This window comes from Vulpes lagopus, chromosome 1 (genome assembly GCF_018345385.1).
Source record: "Vulpes lagopus strain Blue_001 chromosome 1, ASM1834538v1, whole genome shotgun sequence".
NCBI classification, from domain to species: domain Eukaryota; kingdom Metazoa; phylum Chordata; class Mammalia; order Carnivora; family Canidae; genus Vulpes; species Vulpes lagopus.
Window position 1 is genome coordinate 151,704,138 of NC_054824.1, and position 12,542 is coordinate 151,716,679.

Genomic DNA, 12,542 nt, shown 5'->3' on the forward strand with positions numbered 1-12,542 from the left:
TAATAATTACATTGCAGTATCTTGGTGACAGAATCCATGTAATCTGAAACCACAAATGCACGGTTACAATCATGGTCTGAACATGAACGGTGTCAATCAATTTCCTCTCCCAATTTCATAGCTCCTTAGGTCTCAGCGTCCTTACCTCCCATTAGTCCCATCTCAGCGGGCATTTCAGGAAGTCTTTTACTTTGTCTCTTTCACCACTGACAGCATCTGATTCTCTTCCTAAATATATCCCTCGGATCTTTCAGTTCAACATTTTTATTAGACACAGAATTAACAGGAGAGGTAGTGGTGATGGTAGGAGAAATATGTCGTGTTGCTTATATTGGTAGAGAACCACCTAAATATTTGAGCCTTGTAGATGGAAGGTTTTGTAATATATCAGTAATTCCCTGCCACACTTATCATTCACATGTCTGGGTGTTTTGCTTACCACATCTCCACTTTTCTTAATATGCCTGAAAGCTGTGTGTGAATTGAATGACTAAGACGAACTCTAACAACTGTTTGGAAGCCGGTGGCAAAAATCAGCGGAATGGAATTGGTGCTCTGGCGCGTAATGGGATTAGGGAGTACCTGGTGAGGTGCAGTTGGTGCTCGGATTCGCTCAGCAGTTCTGTCAATTTCAGGCTTTCCTCTCTGGCCCGGGCTGCCTTCTGCTGCTCCTGTTCCAAGTGCTGCTTGCTTTCACTCACTTCTAATCTCAATTTCTCGATTTCCTTAGGTAGAGAGGAGAGGGAAAAAGCACCCATGTAAACTCTATGCACTGGAGTTCAAAATGCTCTCATTTTTAGGTTTGTCATGAGTTTTACTGTGATGAAAAATTATTAGAAAATTTAGGCTAGCTTCCATTTTATGACAAAGGGAATTAACACAGCCAAAAATGCACATTAGTGAGGTTTTTTGGATCGTCTAATTTCAGAAATGAAATGATTAAATGACAGTGGTCAAATGGAGAATCTGCACTTTCATCCTTAAGCTTCAGTCCCTTTAAAAAACAATGTGAACTTAAAAATGTCACCACTTTAAAATAGAACATTTTCGTTTGTGAGATCCGATCAGATCCATGTAGTGATTTATATCAATATGTGATTCTATTCTGAAAGGTATATTTATGGTTTCATTGTGATGTTTTGAAAGCCAAATTAAAGGGTAAAATAATACATCTTTTAGAAAAATGTGAGTTGTAAGAGAAGGCATGATTATGATGTTCAACATTATTTGGAAAAAAATACTTTAGGAAAAAACAGAGCACGAGACCCTTTAAGCTTTAGAGTACATGAGATTTCTGAGCTAAAATAATATTTACACTAAAATGGCACTAAAAAAGGTAACAAAAGCACTCTAAGATTAATAAATATAAATATCTAAAATCTATGAAAATTTGTGATAGTTTATTCCTTGGTCTCAGGATAAAATTATCCTTATCTTACTGAAACTCAATATTCCAAAGCAAAAATAGCTTATATAGAACACAGTTTTTAATAATTTATACACTAAAGTACAAATATTTATCGTATAACATATATAATTTTTTAAAAAAATAAAAGATAAATAATCAGACTGTTAAAACCAGAAAAGCAAATAAAAGGGAAAGTAAAAGGTAGAAACATTTTCAAATTCAACAGAAAGCAAGAAGTAATTTTAATTCACAAAAAAAGCAATCTCCTTTTGGAAAACAAAATCATGTCTAATAAAGAGTTTTAAACTTAGTAATCAAGTACATTTCAAATTTCCTCTTGTCATTACTCAATATGCTGAACACTCTCCAAGTACATTTAATACATTAGGCAAGATAAGCAATTATTTGTTTTTTGACATTTATTACACTATATTCAGTTTATCTCCATCAAAACTGTGCATTATCCACAATTTAATAAAACAACTTATAACAAGTTCTCAAATATGGTTTCATTTTTAAAAACTTATGTAATAATGAGCCTATCACTTTCATTCAGAGTAGATTTTCTATATCTTTCAGATCAGAATATTAAATGAAACTGATCTGTTTTTGTAAAATATTTCAAACTGATAGTTATACCAATTTATTTCTAATCCCATTATTTAATATAATAAAGATATGAAAAAATATAAAAGTCTATTAAGTTTTATTCACCTAACATTTATGAAATTTACAAAAGCAGATATGCATAGAATTGGAATTATATGTTGACTTTAAAATTTCAAAAATTCACTCATTAATTTTGTACACAGTGCTTGCTCTATGCAAAAAACCATACTACTTGAGTATTATGGTGGGCTCAGAAAGCTTTCATCTCTACACTTAGGAGTTAACATTTCAGATGGGTAAATGAGACATACACACACATACACACATAAAACTATCAAAATACAAAGCACTTAAGAAACAAGTGAGTAGTAGAGAAAATCTGTGTTTCAATAGGTCAGATTAGGGATTTATTAGCATGGGCAAGAAAGGAGGGAAAGAACGTAAGGACATGCTAACTCATAGAATAACAGGTGGGACCTCATTGTGAAAGGTCTTGACTTCCAGATTAATAAAGCTGTATTTTTTTTATAGATAATGGAGAGAGATTAATGGTTAAACAGATATTCCAAATGAGAGTAGCTCAGCTTTAAAATAACTGGAGTCATGTTTATGATCAATTTAAGATGGCAGAGACTGGCAGAAGGGAGACCACGAAGAGAGTTGCAGTATTTCAGACGTGAGAATAGAGACACCTCAAATAAATGTAAAAGGAACATGGTGAATATATGGAAATAAAAGGAGAGATATCAGGAGACATCAAAGAATTACGAACTAAGAGAATAGCAAAAAAAGACAGAAAAATGTGTAAAATCCCAAAATTTCTTAAAAAGAAAAGATGTGACTATTTTTATGAGCACTATGTGACAATAATGAGACATACAACCTTCTATTGGTAATTAGGTTTTGAATATAAATCAGCTGTTTTCTTTCTTGTTCTCATGTAATAAAAAGTCAGAGGCCACACTGAAAGCCAGTCAAACACAGAAATAAAAACATGGACTCTGCTTACTATGATGAGCACTGGTGTTATACGTAAGTGATGAATCACTAAATTCTACACTTGAAACCACATTAACTAGAATTTAAATAAAAACTTGAAAAACAAAACACACATGGGCCCCAGAGTCAACACAAATCAGGGTTTCAGACACAGCTCTAACACCTTCCAGCCCTGTTACCTTGGACAAGTCACTCAACTGTTAAAGATTCTTCAGCCTAACATGAGACTGGTGGCTGTAGCAAGCTCCCAAAGCTATCAGGAAGATTAAATGAGGTGCTGAGTACTTAGCAGAGTGTCCAGCACATAGTCAGAGCTGAATAAAACACAGCTAGTGTTATTATTACTGATTATTTTCTCTACTGATCTTTCAAGAACAGCAGAGCAGTAAGTAGAAAAACTGACTGCAGGAGGATATATGGCTACATTGAGGACTAAACAGTTCTTGATTTAGTTCAATAAAATTTCCCCCAGAATTTTGATGAAAACTGAATAAAACTTTATTATAGTTTCAAAATGCAAAAAGCATTTTTCTTAGAAGATGGAAAATTACTGCCTGCTTCTGATTATCTGGGCCAGAAAAAGAGCTTATTGGTGCAGATCATCAAAATCAACAAATAGTCTAACCAGCTGGACCAGGGCTCAACACTTACTCCCTGAGTCAGGAAAATCTGCCATGGCACCAACTCCAACAGTTAGAAGAGGAATCTATTGCCAGAAATGCCATGCTCCCACTGGCAGGATAACCCTTTGCCTCACCCAACTAGGTCAGCACTACTCCCTTGGCTGTATATAGTGGTTCTGGGATGAAAGACCAACAACACTCAGAGGCCAGTTGTACATTAATCCCAAAGTACTCCATTAACCTGCAGTGTCTACAATGCAGTTTGATGTGGCCATCTTTTGGCTAACTAGGCAAAGACAAGTCCAGATAGCTTTACACTTTACCAAAAGATATACTTCAAGTCATGAATGTAACCACCAGAACAACTAAAAGTAGAAATTTGTTAAAAGTGGCTTTCTTAGGAGAAGCGCACCAACCACAGGACAGGGAAAAAGAGAGACTTTTTTACTATTTATTTACAGTCTTCTATACCATAGTAAATTTTTTTTTTCTTAAACATGGACATACATAACTTTATTATTTATGACATTTTCGTATCAGGGTAATTTCCTGATTTAAGTCAAATAGTACTCAACTGCTCATAACAAAAAAGGGCACTGCCCATACTCTACACCCTGCACCCATCTCTAAGCCTGATCCTCAATGGCCCACCCTATGCACTCTTCTGATACTTATCTTCATATTTTATTTTATTTATTTTTTAAAAGATTTTATTTATTTATTTATTCATGAGAGACACAGAAAGAGAGAGAGAGAGACAAAGACCTAGATGAAGGGAGAAGCAGGCTCCATGCAAGGAGCCCGATGCGGGACTTGATCCCAGATCCGAGGATCACACCCTGAGCCAAAGGCAGACACTTAACCACTGAGCCACCCAGGTATCCCATTTATCTTCATATTTTATAGGACATACTTATAATGCTATTTCTTCATTTTGCAATATTAGACATTATCATTGATGTCCTACAGTAAAGAAGTAACAATTTAAGTCACTCAACAGACCTATCTCATCCTCCCATCTAACAATTCTGGTTAAATCATTAGTCAGTAGTTCATTTACATTATAATGATTATAGAAATATTATTCACTCCTGAGACAAGTCTTATTTTAATTTTTTATACAAGATTTTATTATTTCTGGAATTAATTGCCTACTTTTTAATAGCTTATGTTTTAGGTTACTGACATTTTTTCCCCCAATGTTCAAACAGATCTGTCAACTACCCATCAGCAATATATTTTTTTCCAACAATAAAACACATCAGACAAATTTCCAGTTCCTTTAAAATTTTCCTCCTAGATATGTCCTTCTTGGTGCCTGTGTCTGTCCTCATTGATCTCTGTCTTGGGTCAACCCTTAGACATGATCCTATTAGAGGTTCCTGCTTTCTGGCTGGTTAAGTCATCCTGTTTTTCAGTTTACTTCCTGTTTTAGTTAAAGTATGTTTTCCAGATAACTTTCATAAGAAAGAATATATGAATAATATATTTTAAAAGTATTTGTATGCCTGAAAATATCATTTTTCTATGTATACACTTGACAGTTTGGCTAGGCATAAAAATCTATGTTGAAATTAATTTTTACTCAGCATTTTTAAGGGGCTACTCCATTGTCTTAAAGATTGCAATATTACAATTGAAAAGTCCTATGCCATTCTGATTCCTAATACTTGGTCTGTGATTTGCTTGTCTCTGAAAGTTTTTATAATAATTTCTTTTCTCCTGCCATTTTGAAATTTTGCACTATTGGACCTTGGAATGAACGTTTTTTCATGCTTTGTGCTGGCTTTTCAGTAGGTCTTTTCAATCTAGAGGTTTGTTCTCTTCAGTTTGGGGAATTTCTCTTCTATTATTATTTTAAAATATTTTGATGTATACATTTTAATATTTCCTCCTCTTGAAGCTCCTGGACATGGATTTTGTCTTCATTGCATTTATCATCTAATTTTCTTCCATTGTCTCATTATCTTTTTATTCTAACTTCTGGAAGATTCTCTTGACTTCATCTTGCAAAGTTTCTATTGAATTTGGGAAAAGATTTCTACCACATTTTTCATTTCCATGAGATATTTCTTGCTTTCACTATTTCACATAGCATGCTATTTTTATCTTATGGATACAATATCTTACCTATTAGAACATTATAGTATTTTAAGTGTTCTCTTCTACTCATTATATATTGCCTCAATTTCCTTTTTTTCTGCTTGTTTATTTTAAGACAATCCCTTGTGCTAAAGGCTTTCTTCAAATAATGTTATTTTAAACCCAGAATGAAGCTGTAAACAAAAAAAAATGTTTTTTGGATAATGTAATAGTTTACATTATTGTTCAGAAAATTTTTACTTTTATCTCCCTTCCACTGGAAATGGAATACACTATCTCTTCCTAATGACTTTGGACTTGGCCATGTGATTGCACTTTGCCAATGGGATTTTTGCGGCTATCAGGTAAGCAGAAGTCATACATATGTTTATGTGTTTTGGCTTTGCTCTTGTATTGTGGTGATTCTCTATTAGAAAAGCATGCCCTGGACAGCTACTACCCCTTTTGCCTGGACTGAAGAATAAATACGTGTGGAGCAGAACCAAACCCAAGCCACAGCCCAGACAACCTACAACCCATAACCTGAAGCAGAGCCACCTAGTCAAATGAAGCCTAGATTAGCCAAATCTCAGTTGACCTTAAGATTCATAAAATGAGCATAAATGATTGCTATCATAAGCCATGAGTTTTTTCAGTAGAAAATGATTGACAAACCACTCTAAAGGAATATGGAGTATGAAAACTGTCTATTCCCTTAGGATTTTATTTGATCTTTAAAACAGCTGCATGAAGCACATAGGGTGGTTGTCCCTGTTTATACAAAAAAAAAGTTGAGGATCAAAGACATTGAATGATTGTCCAAAGAAGTAAATCTCAGCCTTAACCCAGATCATCTGACATTACTCCTCCACACCATACCATTAGTTAAACAATGACTTTCAATCTTATTTGTTTTCTTTTCTTTTTAAACAAGATCATGGTAAGAAACCCATTTTACATCACAATTCAGAAACATGTACATTTCACATACACACTTCTAAAATTTTTTTAAAAGATTTTATTTATTTATTCATGAGAGACACGGAGAGAGAGAGGCAGAGACATAGGCAGAGGGAGAAGCAGGCTCCCTGCGGGGAGCCCGATGTGGAACTTGATCCTAGGACCTTGGGATCACGATCTGAGCCAAGGGCAGATGCTCAACCACTGAGCTTCCCAGGTGCCCCTCACACACACACATTTGAATAGAACTAGCACTTAATAAGACAGTATTAATCCTTACTTTGTGTGAAGTGCTCAGCTATGTCCTAGTCCTTCTTGTTCTATACGCTTCTTTAAAAAAAACTTTTGGTTGCAAACTATAATATTGTTTTCTCAACCTTGCAATTTGAAAAGCATTGTGTATTTCTGATAAATAAAAAATACTTTTTAAACATAAATTAAGTAGAATCAAATAAAGAGTCTTACTAAGAGAAGCTCTATGATACATTTCTCCTGATTTCCTCATTCAGAAAAAATATCTGGAAAAATGAACATAAAACCCATCTGAAAAATTACATGTCATCTTAATCCTAAAAGAAACTTTACCTGAAAAGAAAGTAGCATACATGAATGATTTTAATCCAATGGTTGTGATTTATCCCTGCTACTAAACATTATGTGACTTAAAAATCATTTAATAATTTTTAATATAGGATAACTTCGTTGTATATGTGAGGAAGAGAATAAGGAGAAAAGGGGAAAAAAAACCAGAACAGTAAGAAGATCAGAACCCAAAGTTCTTGCAGAGTGAGAAGAACTTGTGGTTTTGAAGATGACAAGACTTAACAATGTGAACTTATCACTCAAAAACCAATGGATGAATTCAAAGAATATATTTAGAAAATAAAATTGTATATGATACTAACAAACAAAACACATCAATACATAACTTGGGAGAGGAATAATAGTTTCTGTCAAGTTCTGTATGGGTAAAAACAATGTACTTACTGGAAATTTAGTATGTGCTGGTTGACATTTCTATTAACTTACAAATGTTAAGGATGATTTTACCAAATCACTAATAAGGTTTTGTCTGGAGCTACCCGAGCTACCTGTGGCTATTTATTTATTTATTTATTTATTATTATTATTATTTTTGGCTATTTAAATTTAAGTCAATTAGGGGCAGCCCGGGTGGCTCAGTGGTTTAGCACTGCCTTCACCCCAGGGCCTGATCCTGGAGACCCTGGATTGAGTCCCACATCGGGCTCCCTGCATGGAGACTGCTTCTCCCTCTGCCTGTGTCTCTGCGCCTCTATCTCTCTGTCTCTCATGAACAAATAAATAAAATCTTTAAAAAATTTTTAAGTCAGTTAAAATAAAAAGTTTAGTTCCTCATTTGCATTAATCACATGTTAAGTGCTCAATATGGATTATATCTGCCATACTGGACAGTGCAGGTATAAAATATTTTCACCATCACAGAAAATTCTATTGGATAACACTGCTCTAGAATATAGCAATATGTATTTCTAAGACTCACTCTCCAAACTAGACTCTTAGAAAACCAGCCTATATGAATAAAAGGATATTAAAGGAGGTAAAAAAGTCATTTAGAAATGGACAAAACTGGTTATCCTTCTTAGTGTAGTTGATATGGAAGGCTGTTGCTACCATTCTAGAAGTTCTGTTCATGGTTATCATTGTTGAGGGCACACAACTTTGATTTAATATGTTTTTATTGTAGGTCTAATAGTATTAGTGATCAGCAATCATCATTTTTGAGGGCTTACCCCGTGTAAGACATTGTCTTTGTATTGCTACAGGTAGCACTCTGTATTTTTAATCTCATTTTGTGTTTGTGACAACCTTATCAAAATCAGCATCCTATTCCTGTTTTACAGATGGGAGAGCTGAAGTGCTCAGATGTTTAGCAACTTATACAAGATTCTATAGTTGCAGAGCTGGGATTCAAAAGTGGGTTAGTCTTGGGATGCCTGGGTGGCTCAGCGGTTTTGTGCCTGCCTTTGGCCCAGGGCATGATCCTGGAGTCCCAGGGTTGAGTCCCACATCGGGTTCCCTACGTGGAGCCTCCTTTTCCCTCTGCCTGTCTGCCTGTTTGTCTGTCTGTCTGTCTCTCTCTCTGCGTCTTATGAATAAATGAGATCTTAAAAAAAAAATCCAAAAGTGGGTTAGTCTGATTTCAAGTTCTCCAGTCTTTCTACTAAACTACATAGGTCTCCCTCTCTTAGGTCTTAAGACAAAGAGGAAATGATGTAATATGCTTTCTAAAACCTCTTGACCAAAAAAACAAAACAAAACAAAACAAAAACCTCTTGACCTACAATTCAGAATGGAAAACAGATATTGGAAGAAGTGTAACTCAGATGGCCTTGATCAAACATCACACCAGCAAGTACGACAACTGGGATTTGCAAAGCCCCAGCCAAAATTCACTTTGAAGAAGCATTTCTCTTTGAGAATTTAGTGGCGCTGATCTCAAGAAGTGGAGTGAGGTGTGTTTAGCCTCAGGTCACAGTTTCCATTGCTTACAACACAGTGACTCCACACTAGCATAAGAACCAATGTGGCATTGACCTTTTATTTTAGCCTTCCCAATACAGTATGTAACTTTTTCATGAAACTTTTCAGTTTTCTAATTGTTTCTAATGTGACTACTAAATCCATCCTTATTCTAAGCAAATGTTCCTTTTATTTTTTTAAAGGTTTTATTTATTCATTCATGAGAGACACAGAAAGAGAGAAGAGAGAAGAGAGAAGAGAGAGAGAGAGAGAGAGGCAGAGACACAGGCAGAGGGAGAAGCAGGCTTCACACAGGGAGCCCAATGCGAGAATCGATCCTGGGACTCCAGGATCACGCCCTGGGCCCAAGGCAGGCGCCAAACCACTGAGCCACCCAGGGATCCCCCTAAGCAAATGTTCTTTAAAAAATTTTAACAAAAGGGTTTTTTGTTTGTTTGTTTGTTTGTTTGCCTTTTCTTAACATTAAGGGAAGTGGTATGAACTAATCACTTATATTCAGAGGCACTTCCCTGGAGCTAAAGTAACTCTCAGCCAAAATAAGTGTTTAAAACAGATGAGAAGGGACCATGGCAGAAAAGAAGTGTCTTTCTAGAAGTACGTAACCAAAGAAAAGAAAAATTTAAGACATCTAAAATAAAACGGGTTCTGTTACACTGTGACAATACAGCAGACATTTTGGTGAAGCCAAGCTTATACCACTGTTCTGTGATGCCAGGAGATTCAAAGGCAAAAAGAAGAATCCCTTTAGCTCTGGAGTCAGTTTACCAAAAAGAGCCCAGGTGATAGCTCTACTCTTTTGGACTGCTTTAATAAATGCTTTATTCTTGTGAGAAGCAGAGAAATGGCTTGCTTTGTATTCTCATGAGTGAAAATTTCTACCTATCACAGATAAAAAAATATTAAGTCATTCATAGAGTCTAATATTTTTCTTGAAAATATGGAGGTGCCTTATTTTGCCCTGAATTCTCTCATGCTCTTTCTGTGTTCTAAAAAGGTAAATTAGGGATGCCTGAGTGGCTCAGAGGTTGAGCATCTGCCTTTCGCTCAGGGCATGATCCTGGGATCTAGGATCGAATCCCACATCGGGCTCCCTGCATGGAGCCTGCTTCTCCCTCTGCCTATGTCTCTGCCTCTCTCTGTGTGTCTCTTGTGAATAAATAAATAAAATCTTAAAAAAAATTATAAAAAGGTAAATTATTGGTGTGCTTGTGTAGCTCAGTTAGCTAAGCATCCAACTCATGATGTCAGCTCTAATCATGATCTTAGGGTTGTGAGATCAAACCCTGTGTTGGGCTCCACGCTCATGTGGAGCCTGCTTGAGACTCTCTCTTTCCCTCTGCCTCTGCCTCTGCCCCTGCTCTCTCTCTCTCTCAAACTAAATAGCTAAGTAAGATATTTAAAAAATAAATAAATAAAAGGGTAAAATATCAACATTGTTCAAATACTCATATGCTCACACATTCACATTGTAAACACCATGGAGAGAGAGAGATCCTGACCTTTTACGTCTACTTATGTTAGAAGTATAATATTGCTGGAAATATAAAGCAGCATTAAGATGGCCCTGGGTGAGGTAAAATTTGAAATAAGAGGCAATGTTGGAAAGCCATAAAAAAAAAGAGGTAACAATCTTTTCTAATGATCCATTGCAAAAGAGTTGTTAAGGTACAAGAACATGGCTAAGAATGGCGGGGTGAGTTAGCTGCAAATCACAAATTACAAGGGATAATGAAGACCCCACACTGTGAGTAAAAAGAGTTAAGGAACACAATGCTAAAATCAATGTTAGATTCTTAAATTAATGAAATAGTCAAATACATAAATCTGCTAATTGTTGACCATACCAGTTACTGATAGATGTACCAATGATGTGAAGTTTGAAAATTATCTGAGAATAACTTTTGTTCAACACCAGGAAAGTATTGAGAGCTGCACTAAAAAAGACAGCTATCAATCACGATGTTAAGAATCTACCACCTTGAGAGACACACCTGCTTCCTGTGGGAAACTGAATCCTTCATTTTCTACCTTGAAGGTCCCTGTTCTTCTACTCTGTAATTTGATGCCAAGGGCTCCCCGTGTGTAAGATCTCACATCACCCTGCTGTGTGGTACTTTTTATCCTGTCTTCATTCATCATGATCACAGAATCAGATGGTTTACAGTTAATGTTAACAGCAACAGGAATACATAGTAGAGCCACAATGCAAAACACCAAGAGAGACATGGAAGAAATGTACATAACTCTGTCTACCATTTAACTCAGTGAGTGAACATCTTGGAATGAATATGAAGATTGAGACATGAATATACTGAGCCTTTGGTCAATCATAGCCATGTATACCTCTTACATTACAAGCATCCCACCACATTAAATGCAATTTCATCTAAGAGACAGATGTATTTTTCATACAAATGGGCCCCCAAACATAAGCCGATTTGTTTTTATCTGATCCCTGTCTGAATAAATGGCAATCTGTCCCAACAATGGAAATAAAATAACATGAATTAGAATTTCTGAGAAAGGGTATGAATGTCTCCAATGTGGGAGGACTATAATACTATAAACGCATATAAAATTAATGCATACAAATCCCTGTAGACTATGCTCATTATGAACAATATATGAGATTTTCAAAAGTAATTATGACCATATAGAATATTTCCCTTTCAAACTGAATTTAGACATAACCTTCTCCTGATATGTCACTTCACTCTAATGAAATAGAGTGAATTTCATTTTAGTAATAGAATTATTTCAATAGCTTCACAAATAATTTTATTCCTATATTTATAAACATTCTAGAAGTTGAAGGGGTCATTTATATTTTACTGTATTTAATTGGAGGAATTAATTGCTTTTGCTATTATTGGTGAAGACTTTGGGATTTGTCCCTACAAATAATCAAGGGTCTGCTCTAACTTCAAACATTTGAAAATGGCTTCCTAACACTGCCCCCTGTGGCTCCCTTGTCCCCTCAACTGTGAGTTGACTAAATGACTGGGGAACTACTAGGTTTAAATATCTCTAGAAGTAAAAACCTCCTAGGAATGTTTGATCTCTTACAAATCAACCTAATTGAATTATCATCCAAGAGAATATTTCTGTTTTGTTCATAGCTGTATCACGAGAGCTATGTTAGTGGAGTAATTTTAATAAACTTAAAACACTTCAGATCTTTGGCAATCCCCTGCTTTACACAGCTGGTCATGCCATGGCATCTATTCTACTGCACATACCATAACATGCTATATTGGGACATTGAAATGTGACAGGTCTTGTAATATTGTTTGTGGAGAGAATATAACTAAAAAGACCGGTGCAGGTCTATGTTCCTG

The 12,542-nt window shown here is 35.5% G+C and overlaps 1 protein-coding gene across 9 annotated transcripts in view; it reads right to left on the reverse strand.

Moving 5' to 3' along the window:
• SDCCAG8 (SHH signaling and ciliogenesis regulator SDCCAG8) overlaps positions 1 to 12,542 on the reverse strand; it is a 241,883-nt gene that overhangs the window by 125,561 nt on the left and 103,780 nt on the right. For all 9 annotated transcript variants that reach the window (XM_041751159.1, XM_041751175.1, XM_041751144.1 and 6 more), the window contains one exon: positions 583 to 725. In XM_041751159.1, coding sequence (XP_041607093.1) covers positions 583 to 725 — 143 coding nt within the window. The remainder of the gene's footprint in view (positions 1 to 582; positions 726 to 12,542) is intronic.